At 33.1% G+C, this 16,219-nt stretch overlaps 1 protein-coding gene across 1 annotated transcript in view; it reads right to left on the bottom strand.

The window, feature by feature from the left end:
* PCLO (piccolo presynaptic cytomatrix protein) overlaps positions 1-16,219 on the bottom strand; it is a 406,268-nt gene that overhangs the window by 124,753 nt on the left and 265,296 nt on the right. The window contains exon 11 of the mRNA XM_011927761.1: positions 389-514. Coding sequence (XP_011783151.1) covers positions 389-514 — 126 coding nt within the window. The remainder of the gene's footprint in view (positions 1-388; positions 515-16,219) is intronic.

Below are 16,219 nucleotides of genomic sequence, written 5' to 3'. Positions count from 1 at the left end.
GTTTACCCAACCTTAGCGTGTACTGAATCATTTGATTTTTTCTGTAGCTCTAATTCCAATGTATTTTTTCTTGGTTTGTGAAACACTATCATAGATAACTAAAGTGTTTTTTAATAAAATTTCCCCAGTCAGTAAAAAAGTTTTGAACAGTGTTTCTTAAACAAGATACTTCCGTAGCTAACTGCCAAAAGGACAATGCAATTGAAAATAAAATGAATATATTTGTGGAAATATCTTCTTTTACATTACTCTACCAAAATTTCACAACTAACCATAAGGAGAGAGGTTTACCTACACAGAGAATGATGAGAACATTTGCATATTAAATTAAAATGCATTTAATATGAGTGCATTCATTTTATTTTACTGTAAAATTCCTTATTCTTACCTTCCGTAAGTTTCCCTGTCTGTTCTGCACTTCCCCCAGGAAGAATCTTGGCAATGTAGGCTCCAATTTCTCCACTATGTCCAGGGATTTCTTTACCACCCACAATTCTAATTCCTAATCCATTACCTGTAGTAAACAATTAGCAAATTATTAGTACTAATTTAAGAAGGGACAATAGTTATCACAAGTTATAGAGATAACAAAAAGTAGGTCAGGTACCCAGAAGCTAAATATAACATGAATATTGGAACTGGACACCAAAACCAAAGTATGTCATTCTGATATCAATAATATAAAATAGGATTTTCTGAGATCTTGGTAGACTCTCCAATGATTGACCTGATATTAAAAAGTAATTTTTTGAATTCAGCCATATTCAGTAATATACCCCGGACTTGCCAATTTCTGACTAGGTATTTTGTAAAAATTTTATGAGTGTTCCCAGAGCATACAATTCACTTATGAAATTAAGGAATATTTTACTTATAGAAGAGCAGTAATGACTATTCAAAATTGAGAAGACACAAACCAATCATACAAACAATTGTAATTTATAAAGTGAAAACATGCTCATAATTTATAAATTATTATTCATTTTTCAGCCTTAATTAATCAACTAACATTGTTTGTGTATTAACCTGACACTTACTACAAGACACAATAAAATTATTCTTGACTGATGAACATCTTAGTAAACTGATTCTTACTTTGCAGTACAGGTTCTTCTGTAATTAGCCACATGAAAAGACCAGGGTGAATAATTATTATGAGAAACCTAACTGAGATAAATATAAGTGTAGATATTTTTAGTTTCTGTGTTTTTTAAAAAAATGGCTAAAAATTAGCAAGTATATAGAGCACTAAACATACCTAAACACAGAAAAATACAGTGAATGTACTGTTCTGTAATCTTATGGGACATTGTTGCATATATGCTTCATCATTGACCAAAACATTATGTGGTGCATGAGTATGCTTTAATGCATAGCGGTTTTAAGATCATTATTTTGAAAGGCAAGAAACAAACACACATTAATCATGACAAATAATGGAGTATTTGAATAGCTCTATTCTTTTTATTTTTTTGTAAAGCCGAGGTCTCACTATGTTGTCCAAGCTGGCCTCAAACTCCTGAGCTGAAGCAATCCTCCTGCCTCGGCCTCTCACAGTGCTAGAATTACAGGCAGGAACTCTTTTCTTTTAAAGCAATGGCTCTCAAATGGGGGTGACTTTTCCTCCCAGGGTATATTGGTCCATGTCTAGAAACATTTTTGGTTGTCAGCATGGAACGATGCTACTGGCATTTAGTGGGTAGAGGCCAGGAATGCTGCTAAACATCCTACAATGCACAGGACATCTTCCTAGGATTCTCTAGGCCAAAATGTCAATAGAGCCAAGGTTGAAAACCCCCGTTTTAATGGAAGCAATGCATGTTAATTATTTTAAATCTAATGTGACTATTGAGCAATCTTGATTTTTTAAGCTATAAAAATTAGAAAGACTGACATTGCTATAAAAATAAAACAAGAAAATCCTTTTGCAGAATTCCTTCTATAGAAATGAATGGGTTACAAATATGGGAACAGATCCTATATATAACACTAGTACTTTAGTCACATATTTTGGGGCTTTCCTTCTATTTGAATACCTTTAAAAACAGTTTTTTTCCCCCCGGAAGTCCATATCAGAACTTAGAATCCACAAATAGACTTAAGATTGCTATACCTCATAAAGGTATGGCTAAAAGTGTAGTTGCAGGCTGAGTGTGGTGGCTCACGCCTGTAATCCCAGCACTTTGGGAGGCCGAGGCAGGAGGATTGCTTGAGGCCAGGAGTTCAAGACCAGCCTTGCCAACATAGGAGACAAAAACAGAAAACAAACAAAAGAGTGTAGTTGCGGAACTTCAAAATCTATTCATCGGCATGAAGGACTTTAAAAATTTGGTTTTAGTTTCATTCTGCAAATGACAGTGTCTTGAAGGTGAAGTAGTTGGGTCCTTAGAGTCATTTGATTTCTAGTAGCTGAGCACATTCTAAAACCCTGTGGTAAAGGATCAGTGATGAGAAACTGTAATTAGAACAATCTCAATAAAGTAGCACAGACACAATAATTATTTAATTTGGTAATGTATAGTCTCACAATAGTGAATTCAAATACTCAAAATGCTTTTGAAGTATACTTCACAAGCCTCATGTCTTTGGTAAATAGAATAATACAGTCAAAATGATCCTGTGAGAAATGAGACTATATACATAGAAACAATTTCAGTCATATAGTTAATTTTCAACAATTACTGTTCCTCTTGTTGACATTGCTACTATCGTTTTTTGTTCTGAGACAAAATCTCACTCTGTTGCCCTTGCTGGAGTGCAATGGTGTGATCATAGCTCACTGCAGCCTCAAACTCATGGGCTCAGGGATTCTCCCACCTTAGCCTCCCGAGTAGCTGGGACTACTAAGTGCCACCATGCCCACTTAAGTTTTTTATTTTTAGCAGACACCAAATCTGGCTATATTGCTCAGACTGCTTTCAATTTCCTAGGCTCAAGTGACCCTTTTACTTCAGCCTTCCAAAAGTTCTGGGATTACAGGTATGAGCCAGTGTGCCCACCTGCTATTGTTTCTCATGTAGACAATTAAGTTGCATAGGAAGATTTAAAAATTTTTGAAGAATAGAACATTAGAAAATAAATAGACCCAGGAAAAATAACATTTGTTTGTTTGTTTTGTAGTAGCTGCTTCTACCCTAATTTGAATGTAATGAAAAGAAATTAAATTTATGTAATTTTAAAGAATTAAATCTGGATATTTTGATTTCATATTTCTATAGTTGCACTGTAATGTTTTTATTTCAAATATAGATAAAATGAATAAAAATATTTCTATAAAAATGTAACACCACTCCTCAAATCTAGAAAGCAGAATACCAATGGAATTTTTTGTAAACTCAAGAAGCAACATTAATTTTGAATTGAAATTTTTAGAAGTAAATGATCCACGACAAGTGATGTGTATAGTATCGTTTTTCAACCTTTGACAAATTTTTATCAACATAATGTCATCTCTCTGCTTTTGTTTCATCTCAAACCATTGATGAAATGCTTCTTCAAATGCCATGAAAATGGTCTTGTTCTTGTGTTCACAGTACGACAGCACACAGAGACATGTAAACCAGTAGTTACTCCAGATAACGTAAGTGCTTTACTAAAAAAGAAAGTCATAAGTTGTAGTAATTTCATGATATATAAGCATATCTGTGGTTAAGAAAGTCTTATAGAGAAGTTTAAAATTTAGAAAACCTTCAAAGGTTGGGATATTTATAGAAAAGAGAAATTCAATGATAAAAGTAGCAAAACCATTAAGAAAATGCATTACCTCTACTAACCTTAGACTTACAATTTAAGTTTCTACGTACATTATAAGTATTTGATAAATATGCTACTTTGGAGTCACTTTAAAAATAAACTATGCACAAAACAAACATGAGCATACTAAGGAAAAATCTTTACATTTGCATTTAAATTTACAGATTAAATCCAATTTTATGTGTTTATTAATCTGTTACAATGAAAGCTCCGGTATTTTAAAGTATCACAAAGAATGTTTTCATTTTCAACATTGAAATATATATTAAAATATTATGAGGTTATAATTAGAACATTGCATTTGGATAAAATTAAAATACTTGTTTAATTTCAATACTCTCATATTCTATACTTAAGCATCAAGGGAAAGCAAAATTTGTATTAATGAACATACTGTATCTTATGAATAGTTTAAATCAACTGTGTTGATTTTTTATAATGAAGCTATCCTAGAATAAAAATATATTGCTTAGTTCAGTCAAGTCATTAGTTGGGCTAAAGAAGAAGACAGATTATACATATAATAATGCCTATAAAGTTCCAAGAATAATAGAAAAGTCCCCAAAGGATAGTTCATTAAATTTATTTTTATGTAGTTTACACATTACTTACACTCTTGAGTAAGGCTGTGAGAATTTAATTTTATATTATTTCACTTACTTATCTCTGTGTTGTAAATTATACATAAAAGTGTTTAAGAAAGTAAACCAAATTATATTAAAAATTCATAATGATTTCCCTTTTTGTCCTATGAAATGCAACAGTTTGTTCATTAATTCTCAAACATGAAGACCTAAAGAATTTTCCCTATTTATTTAATTATTGGTCAGTATTTAAAAAACGTTCCTATAAACACAACAATGTACATCAATCACCTTAATAACAATCCATACCTTACGGTTTTTAGCAACATCAAAACGGAAACAGCACACTCATGCCAAGTTTAATCCAACTCTAATCCTGAGTATTCCAATAACAAATTCACTTATTCCCATTAGCCTTTTCTTATCCAGTCAATTGCTCCAGGCATGAAAACTGCTGTTCAGTATCCCTTTGTTTCTAGTTTCATTTTGTTTTTTTTATTTTATTTTGAGATGGAGTCTTGCTCTGTCCCCCAGGCTGGAGTGCAGTGTGCAGTCTTGGCCCACTGCAACATCTGCCTCTAGGCTCAAGCGATTCCCCTGCCTCAGCCTTCCTAAGTAGCTGGGATTACAGGCTCCTGCCACCAGGCTCAGCTAATTTTGTGTATTTTTGGTAGAGAGGAGGTGTTGCCATGTTGGTCAGGCTGGTCTCAAACTCCTGACCTCAGGTGATGCCTGCTTTGGCCTCCCAAACTTCTCGGATTACAGGCGTGAGTCACTGCGCCTGGCCTGTTTCCAGTTTTAAATGTATATCCTTTATGTACATGAAAAATTTGAAGGAATAATTCACCTCACATTTCCATGAACTTGCATTCACACCTCTTTTCTAATGTAATCTAAATATTAATATTAAAATGTTATGTACAGTTCAAAGACTGCACAAAAGCCTGTCCATATTCACAGTATATTGCATGAGATGAGTCCAAGATGGCCTGCCATATGACTGAAATGACCATTGGCATGGGAAATAAGGAAGACAAGTTAAAAAATACACAAAAATGACACTGGTATTCTGGCTTTGTAGAACACACTTTTCAAAGGACAGATGATGTATGCTGTTAAAGTAATTTTACTCAAAGCACATAGGATTTTCTCCTCCTTATAGACTTGGAATAATTCCGACCAAGAAAATTTGTCAGGACTGCCACATTCACAAATGCATTCTTCATTCATGTAATGACATAAAGATTTTCTTTTTTTCTTCATTTTAGCTTATATAAGACAATTGCAAAATTAGAAGCATAAAGACTACATCTGAAGAGTTTGCCAGATTCTTCTATAAAAGGCAATGAAAAGGAAATTTATTTCATTTAGCAGTACTTAGGGTCCAAAACAAAATGATTGATATGAGGCTAGACGTCAGAAAATTGGAAAACAGGGTCACTTTATAGGTTTGGCCTTGATACTAAATTGATGGCAGGCCAGGACGCGGGGTGAGGTCATTCACTACGTGTGTTAAAGAAAATTGTTTTTTTGAGAGACACTTAAGAATCTCTACAATGATGATGGAAATAAAATGGTGTAAACTTATATTAGTGTAAAGCTGTGACGCGCTTGACAAAATAAATGTCAGTTTTCCTTATATAAAATGTAAGTAGGAAGAAAAATACTATTCTGATTCAAAATTAAATATAGAGTCTTTTGTTGGATTTCTTGACTTAATATGGGATTGTGGCAGAAATACTCTATCATGATTTCCAATGAGCCACTTCCTGGTATAATCCCTTCCCTTTGAGTGAAGGCAGAACTTGTGACATGCTTCTAATCAATAAGATCTGGCAAAGGTGATGGATAGCCACTACCATAATTATTTTATATTGGATTCCATCTTAAGAGGCTAGAGTAAGAGATTTCCTCCCGGCCTTCAAGAAGTAAGCTGTCATATGTTAGTGGACCTCATAGCAATAAATTGAGAGAGACCACTTGGGGTCAGTGGTCCCTGACTGACAGCAACAGTATGGGGAATTCAGTTCCACATCTACAAGAAACTAAATCCTACCAATAACCATATGTGTTTGGAAGAGGTCTCCCAAGCTCCAGAAAGAGATACAGCACAACTAACATAGATTATAGTTCATAAGTTCATGATCAGGGAACCCACTTAAGCCATACCTGGATTATTGACCCATGAAAATGATAAGATAGTGAATATTGTTGTTTTAACTCATTAAATTTGTTATGCAGTGATAGAAAACTAATACAAGGATAAAAATCATACTCAGAAATTTGTTGTGCACACAACATATGTATACATTATTTTGGTAGCAAAATGTGCAAGACATTTGTGTTTATAGTAGTTACAACAATGATCGAGTAGTGATAGAGGGTAGGAAAGAAGGGAAATGGGCTGGGTAAGATAGTATATGCATATTGTATTCTATTCTTAGAAAATGCCTTTAAAATTACATTATCTCATTGGATTTTAAAATAAAAGAGCAAACGGAAAAAAAACAAAAGCCCTGTATTTTGCATGTGAGGAAATGAGGCTTTGAGAGGTTCAAAACTCCAGGCTACACAGTTAATATAAGGGAAAGCTGGAGTGAAGCACATTTTCTTTCGCCAAACAAGTGACTTGGCAGTGAGTCTCCTGTTTGGTTTATGCCAGTTCACTTGGTTTAGAATAAGAAGGCATAGGTTTGACAGTAGCACACTCCAGTCCCTCCTTTCCCCATTCAGTTTTAGAGAAGAGTGATGGGAGAATTTGCAACCAAATAATAAAAGAGAAAGTCCCAAGATAAGAAAAAAAGTGTTGGAAGCCAGTATTTCTCAGTCAAGACTAAGCAGAGGAAATGCTTTTGGCTTAGGCAGCCCACAAGTTATATCACATGGTTTAATCTGCAGTAGCTGCAACTAATTAGTTAGGAAACATTATGTTTGTTTTGTCAGTATAATTTCCATTTTTCTATTACTGCATATACTTTTATGTATGTTTATATCTATCTTTTTCAAACATTATAAAGATGAGATTATTACATCTTTTAATATTATAGCTTTTAGCATTATAATCCAAATATGAATTGCATACATATCTGTTAAATGAATAAGTAATTGGCTTAATATTTCTATATCTTGGTATGCATATCTGTATAGAACAAAGTGCCATATATGTCTGATTATGTAATAATTATTATACTAACCACTATTTTGGAGGGAGTTGAAAACTGATTTAGAGAGAAAAGTTCTCAATTTGCTGAGTCATTTTAGGTACATAAATAAAATGCCAAATTATTTTTATACTACAGGCTGAACCTGTTCTCATCAAAATCAATTTGCATTTGGTGAAGGTGATATTGATATTCAATATAATTCAACAGCTTCTACTTTCCTATATATATCAGGGGCTATTTTTTCACTGAAGAGTCATTTAGTACAGTTATTTTTGGTTATTTTAGTTACTGTATTAAAAATAATTACTACTATCTGGAATGGACAAAAATGTATTTCATGGTGTTAATAACTGGGCTAAAAATATTCAAACATCCCATTGAAATTTTGCTTTAAGCAAAAAGTGAGCTGCTTTTATTTTCATCTAATTTTCTATTCTATAGGATGTATTGATCTTTTGTCAAAACATCTCAAAACACGTGACTTTGAGCAGATGGATTTTATTCGATTTTTGTTGTTTGTGCCAATATTATTTTACGTTAAGTGTATTTGATTTTTCGCAATCTCTTCAGCATTGTCTTCAGGGATGGAAGAAAAAAGTAAGTAACACTTACAAAGTGTCTCCTATGTGTCTGACACTACCCCGTAGCTTTTTTTTGCATTGCCTTTCTTTAACCACCTCCACAACATTTTGAGTTACGTACTATTCGTACCAGTTTTACGACAAAGCAGCTGAGACTGCTAAGGAGGGTTAGAAACTTGCCGTAGGTTGTCCAGCATACAAAAAAGCTGATAACTCATCGTTTTTCTCTTGACTTTCACATCCTTGTTCTTTCTACCTTTGATCATCACTCTAATTGTCAAGAAAATATTCTAGAAAATCAATATAAATCCTTACTCCTTTATTGAATCCCACTTCTCTTTGCTTATTTTTCTGCCAGTTCACATACATTTTACATTTATATGCCTGCGTTTCACATTAATATTAGCATCTATCCTCCTATCCTTGAATATTGTGAATGTGTTCACTCTCATGTAATCAATTATTCATTCCTTTAATTTTGTTTTATTAAGAGTGGATAAGAAAATGTGCTAAGCTACCTCCAGCTGGAAGCAAAGCCTATAATGTCACTTCCTTAGCAGGAACACAATATCCAAGCAACCTGTCAGGAGAAATGATAATATTTCTGTGGAACTCACCCTGAGAATAAAAACTTCCTTTGTTACTGAGTAAATAAATCCACGTTTTCACCAGAATTTACCAGGAAGAAATTGTGATTTCAGAAGAGATTCAATCTGAGCTTTACTCTATTTCCATAGCTTTATGCTCAATATATTCCTAAACAAGGCTTACAATGAAAAAGTGAACACTTTGGGAGGCTGAGGTGGGTTAATCACGAGGTCAGGAGTTCAAGACCAATCTGGCCAAGATGACAAAACCCTGTTTCTACTAAAAAACTACAACAATTAGCCAGGCGTGGTGGCAGGCACCTGTAATTCCAGCTATTTGGGAGGCTGAGGCAGGAGAATCACTTGAACCTGGGTGGCAGAGGTTGCAGTGGGCCGAGATTGTGCCACTGCACTCTAGCCTGGGCTGGGCAACAGAGTAAGGCTCCGTCTCAAAAAATAAATAAATAAATAAATAAATAAATAAATAAATAAATAAATAAAAAGAAAGAAAAAAAAAAGAAAATGAATACTATGTAATTGCACTATCAAAATAATAAAATAGAAAAAGCCATCTTCTATGGGAAAGGAGAAATTCAGTGTTAAGGCCCACTTTGCAGGATCTGTTTAGTTTCAGCAGTTAGGGTAGAACACAGTTGTCCTGAGGGTGACAGCTTTGCTTTGTTTTGGTCTTCCACGAGAAGCAGAAGAGATGGCATAATTGTTTTAACTCTTCCTATTTTAAGAATTGGCTGATCTGAAAAAAATTAGTTTTCTCATAAAATGTTCACATAATTGATATTGGAGAAATGTTAAGTGACTCTTAGCCATAACTTATCCAAATCACATGGAGTAGCTCATCACATTTTGCCTCAGTACCTCTTTATTTACCATACCACATTTGAGAGCAGCAGTATACTCACAAGCAAAGGTGATCCAACCTATTTATTCAAACTTTCGTGTATCTTATTCATTCATTATGATTAAGCTTCCTTCAGAATTCAACTTTGAAGCAAACAAAAAAAATTTTTTTAAAAGATCTCATAAACGAAGCTATATTTTCAATGATTTCAAGATGCCAATCTTCCCTATTAAATTAAACTTAGACTATTTATTTGTCTACCAGGCCCAACATATGCTGGCCCTAGCTTTTTATATACTCTGGTCCCTTTCATATACTCTGTGTTGCAGCAAAACAAAACAAACAAAATAAAAATAGTCTATTGTCCTGCATATTAAGTAGATAAGTCACTGAAAGGAAAGAAACAGAGCTAATTGTGGTCTAAAGGTTATAGTTAAGACTCAATATTAGATGCTGCCTAATTTTCTGGTAAAATCAGGAGGGTCGGACCACAAGCTCCCTCCCATCCCACGCCCTCACCCACAACTCCAACTCTGCTCTAATGGATCAGGTTCCCTCGCTGAACAATCTTCTTTATCAAGGGGGTCAGGAATTTCCGTTTCCTGCCAGTCTGAGGAACTATTCAGCAGAGCCAACCAAGTTTTCCTGTAGGACCTAGGGGCGCTTCAACCTTTTGATACTAAAAACCCAGCCTTGCACAGCCTCTGGTTGTTCAGTGTTCCCCAGTACCACCCCGTGTGGCTCTGTGTTATGTGTGGTGTCCTGTTCCCCCAAACTTTGAGCATATGTGACTAATAAGCTGCTGTTGATGTCATCTGTCCAGTGTCAGGTGCAATGTGCTCAGCCCTCGCCATAACCTCAGGACAGGCAGGAATCTCTCCTTCATCACCAGGATGATTAGGAGGCAATTAAATTATTAAATATTGGACAAAATACCAACCTCATAATTAACCAAAGAAATAATACTTAGAGCAAAATGATATAAAATTTGGCTTCTGAACTAAGTCACAATATCTTTTTGTGACAATTATATGATTTAAAATTTCCATAGTGAAAAATGAATGAAAAACAATTTCTTAGTTTGGGAGTGCAAAGTAGCAGAACTTTTCTGATAAGAAATTTGAGAAGATGTTTAAGGAGCGTCCAAAATATCCTTTTCCTTTTACTCACTGATTTTATTTCTGTAAGTATATTCTAAGGGAATAATAAACAATAAGGCAGCATTTTTTCATTGCAGCATTGTTTATAATAATGGAAAGGGGGAGACGACATAAATGTCAATAAATTAGAAAGTGGTGGAAGTAAATAATTAAACATCTATACAATGTAATAAAATCCAGTCATTACATTTATGTTTGTGAAGAGCTTTTGAGGTAAAAGGAAAATGTATTTACTGGGCAATTTATACCATATTAAAGATATGTATCTGAACTATATTACAATGTACTTTCAACTTTTAGTGTGTGTGCACACGTGTATAAAACAGGCAGGAAGTAAAGGAAAAAGCATAAATTGTAAAATTATGGCTTCTATTCTTGTTATAATTTTTACCACTACCATATTTTATAGGAAATATTTTACATATTAAAATATATTATTATATATACATACATGCAAATATATACATTTATAAGTATACATACAAGAAGAAGGCTGAGAATGATACATGCATTTATCATTTAGCTACTGTAAGCTGAAAGCTAGGGGGGCATTTGCCTTTGAGATCTCTAGCTATAAAGGAAAGCAGAGTAACAAAAATATTCATGAGAAAATGGGGAAATATGTGTTCTCTATATTCCATTGGTAAAATTATTTGAACAAAGAGAATTGCAAAAATTTGTACATGTAAATATATGTACACATAGTGTGCGAAATGTATTTTAATTTTCAACATATAGCTTCTGTGTTCATTGTTTCAGGTACATTAGCTCCACTTCAAGTTCTTAAGTTCTTTAAGCAAGGTAGCAAGGACTCTACCACAGACTTTTCCCATACCTATCAAAAAATGCTGCCTTATTGTTTATTATTTCCTTACGATATATTTACAGAAGTAAAATTAGTGAGTAAAAGGAAAAGGATATTTTGGACGTTCCTTAAACATCTTCTCAAGGCTGATTCCATATTCAATATTACAAATCTACTTGTTTATAGTAGGAGATAGTTCTTTATTTATTGTGACTCTTCCTTCTGTTAGTCCACATTATTTAAAATAGATTTATCAGTTACAGAAGGTGGACAAATTGTGTTTATAGTATTTTTAATTATTTAGGTAGAACATGAGAATTTTGTTGTAGTTGCTTTTTTAAAACTAACCTGCTGATCACAATATTATATCTTTGAGAACTGTCAATAGGATATATAGAACTATTCTTACCACATTTCATCTACAGTCTGAATATAAATCTCTGAATAACTTCTATTTTAGGTTTGTAGATTTTCATTATAAACACTTATAATCAAGAAAAAAAGAGGAGAATATTTGTATTTGGAAGAAATAATCATACTTTCAAGTTATTTCAGAAGAAAATAGAAAACCTTTAACTACAAAGAAAGTAATATATTTATTTTTATATTTTATGTCCCCTAAATATTTATGATTATCTCTATTTTCTTTAGATTTCTGCATATATAATTTATTTGGTTGCATAGTGGGACTAATAAATTTATGCAAATAAGATCAATATTACAAATGTAATAAATTTAATTCAAAAAATCTTCTCCTATATTTGACAGAGGGCTTATTGCTGTGTTTATTTGTATGTATGCATATATGTACCTTTTCATTTTCCCTGCAAAATGAATACATAATCAACTCAATGTTTTCACATATTGCCAGTGGTGGAAATTCCATTGATAAATACAAGAAAATGGAAAGTCTGACTAGCTATTTTTGTCTTTTTTAAAAGCTGTTCTTAATCACTTCTACTCAGATTTTTAAAATTTTAGGTAGAAAAACTTTACCACTGAGTAGCAATGAAGGTAAGGAGAGGTAAGAATTCTATAACAGGATTAGGACACAGTCTGTGAGTTTAATCATGGCTAATTGTCAACTTTCTTTAGGATTCTAAGAATGTCACAATCTTCCTCAGAAACTTAATGGACTCATCTATGAAATATTGATAAGATATCTGAACTATTTTCTTCAGATTTCTGACATCTCTCAGAATATTGTTGTCTCTTTCAGTCTGATTCAATTATTTAGAATTGTTATTATGTTGTCAGATGTGTAATTCTGGCTGGTATATTAGAAAGAGGTACATTAGGCCTGCAGCTTTCTTTTCTATGCACATGAAATCAATACTATAATGGAATATTTAGAAACCATCATTTATAAGAATCTTAGGCCAAAACAAAATTCATTCATTACCTGTGTTTTACTTTATATGTAATACTTTAAATATTTAAGTATAAAAAAATTGTACAATCAAAACAATTTTGAGAATGACTAAAAAATTTCAGAGAAATATGGTGTTTTTATTACTATTTCAGGAAATACATTATAAAAGCTGCCAAAATTATAATTAAAAAAATCGCAAAATAAAATAAATAAAATTGTCTCCCAAAAAATGAGTTGTATAGCTGGATAAAACATTAAAAAACAACCAACCACTTCAGCATTTTGGAAATTAAACAAAAGTTTATAACAAACTGAGCAGCATTTGTTCATGAGAAGCTGATGATCTTCAAGTAAGAACACTGGTGTATTAGTCTGTTTTCACACTGCTGATAAAGACATACCCAAGACGGGCAATTTCCAAAAAAAGAGGTTTATAATGGACTTACAGTTCCACGTGGCTGGGAAAGCCTCACAATCATGGCGGAAGGCAAAGTCACACCTCAGTGGATGGCGAAAGGCAAAGAGAGAGCTTGTGCAGGGAAACTCCTCCTTATAAAACCATCAGATCTCATGAGACTTATTGACTATCATGAGAACAGCACGAGAAAAACTCTCCCCCATGACTCATATACCTCCCACCGGGTGCCTCCTACAACACGTGGGTATTCAAGATGACATTTGGGTGCGGGGCACAGTCAAACCATATCAAGTGGGAATATTGGTCGTGACTGGCTTGGGCTGCTTCCATCCCCAGCTCAGTTGTCATGATAGTTCTATTGGACAGGGCAGGGTATGAAAACCAGAAGCTTTATTGCTGGAGGGGATGAAACAAGTGGTAGACTTGCAAATTATTTGGGGGTTAAACTGGGAGACTAGGAATTGGGACATCCATAAATAGATTTAATAAGTTCTCAATATATCCCTGGGTAAATGGAGGCTGAGTGCATGTTTGGCAGAAACCAGAGAGAGCCCAAACTGTTCACACAAATCTAACCAAAAGAAGGTTACACAGATGTGCAGCACAGAGAGAAGTTTCAGTGGAAAGTAAAATCATAGTCATACTTGGAAACTGTCAGACTCACAAACTGCTTGTGCTTTGAATGTCTCTCCATTTCATATACAAATTTATCAACAAAGTTTTGCAAATCTTAATGAAGTCAAAATAATTGAATCATAAAAAATAGGTGCAAATAGGTTTTCCAACTACAATGAAACTAAGTTAAACATCAAGAACAGAAAGAGATTGGAAAAATCCCCAAATATTAGGGAATGTAAAAGCATATTTCTAAATAAACAATAGGTAAAAGAAGAAATTACAAGGGAATTAAGAAATCTTTTGAACTGAATAAAAATGAAAAAAAAATGCATGGGATGCAGTAAAGCAGTCCTTAAAGGAAAATACTTTGTTTTAAATGTCTATGTCAGAAAACAAGCAAGTTCTTCAACTAACTAATTTTTCACCTTAAGAATCTAGGAGAAAAAAGCTAACTAAAAATAAATGAAAGGAAAGAAATAGATGATATGTAGACCAGAAATCAGTAAAATAGAACACAAAAAAATGGAGAAAAAATCAATAAAAGCAAAAGTTGAGTCTTTGAAAAGATTGGCAAAATTAACAAATCTTCAACTAGCTTTACTAAGAAAAAATTGAAGACACCATAATAAAAATTAGGAATAAAAATGGGCTTCACTGTGTGACCTAAGAGAAGTGAAAAGGATAAAGTATTATGAACACATTTGTGACAATAATTATAAAACATAGGTGAAATGAATACACTTTTAGAAAGGCTCAAATTACCAAAATTGATTCAAGAAGAAAGAGAACATTTAAATAGTCTTATAACAAATAAAGGCATTGAATTAGTAACTGGATGTCTTCTTACTGCAAAAGAATGCTTAGGCCAGGTGACTTCATCGGTGGATTCTACCAAATATTCAAAAAATGAATACTACTAATTCTTCACAAACTCTATAGAAAAACAGAGCCAGAAACACTTCCCAACACATTCTACATGGTCAGTATTATGAGATTACTCAAAGATATCACAAGAAAACAAATCTACAGAAGAATATCGCTCATGAATATCAACAAACAATTACTTAAAGCAAACTAAATCATGAAACATTACTGGCAAGAACACAAAATGACACACTCACCTTGACTATGTGGCAGTTTTTTAAGTAGTTAGACAGAAACTTATCATACAACCCAGAAATTTTATGTCTAGTAAACTACCCAACAAAAATTACATATTATATATCTATACTAAAATGTGCATGCAAATATTATTTAAAATATGGGGAAAAATCTCACAGAGAAACAAAATGTTGACTTTTTAAACAATGAGACATATTTATCAATAAAAAGGAGCAAATCAGTGGCACATGCTACAACTAACCTAAAAACTAGTAACCTAAAAAACTAGTCAGTGAGAGAAACCAGACACCAAAACTGTACATTGAATGATCCAATTTATATGAAATGCTTGGAAAAGGCAAACTTACAGAGACAAAAAGTAAATCAGTAGTTAGTATTTGGTTGAGGGATGTTGGAAGCAGAGATTGCTAACAGCCTCAAAGGAGTTTTTTGCAAAGATGGAAATTTCTAAAACAGGATTGTGGTAATGACTGCACAACTCCGTAAATGTATTAAAATCATTGGTTTGTACACTAACAATAGATATTTATGATATGTAAGTTATATCCAAGAAAACTGTTAAAATAATGGTAATAATAATAATATAAAGAGCTATCCACATGTGGTACTACTGCCAACTAGGATCCAATGAGATCTGTTATAATTTGTCTCTGTTTCTAAAAACTCATAAAGATGGTGACTAATGCAGAACAAAAAATGAGCCCCTCTTTCCTAAGAAGACAATGCTATCTTTTCAAACTTAACAACATTTTTAGTGTTCTTCACTATTATAATTGCTAAGTCTTTCTAGCCTTGCAGATGTAGCCAGTCCATTATAGAACTGTACATAGCAAATGCCTTTTTTCAAAACCAGAAGAATTTCTTTGGCTTGTTTCAAACAGCTGTGTTTCTGAAGCCATAAGATGGAGTTTTAAATAAGAAATAAAAGGAGACTCATTTTTTGAGCATCACATTTTGTTCTTTTTTTTTTTTTCCTGTTCATTTCTCTTTAAGAGAAGAGGAAATAACATTTGTTGAGCATACAGTAAGTACAATACTTTGTGTTAGGTTCACTTACAATTATGAGATACATGGAGTTCATTTTATTTACAGATGAACAAACTTATTCTCAAAATTTACATGTGTTAAAGCTGAATTTCAACACAGGTATTTATAATTCCAAAACTTATTACCTATTCTCTCCACTCTGTTGCCTT

The sequence above is a fragment of the Colobus angolensis genome, unplaced genomic scaffold, assembly GCF_000951035.1.
Source record: "Colobus angolensis palliatus isolate OR3802 unplaced genomic scaffold, Cang.pa_1.0 Scaffold74, whole genome shotgun sequence".
Taxonomy (NCBI): domain Eukaryota; kingdom Metazoa; phylum Chordata; class Mammalia; order Primates; family Cercopithecidae; genus Colobus; species Colobus angolensis.
Note: the sequence above shows the minus strand (reverse complement) of the source record. Positions and strands in the feature narration are given on the sequence as shown.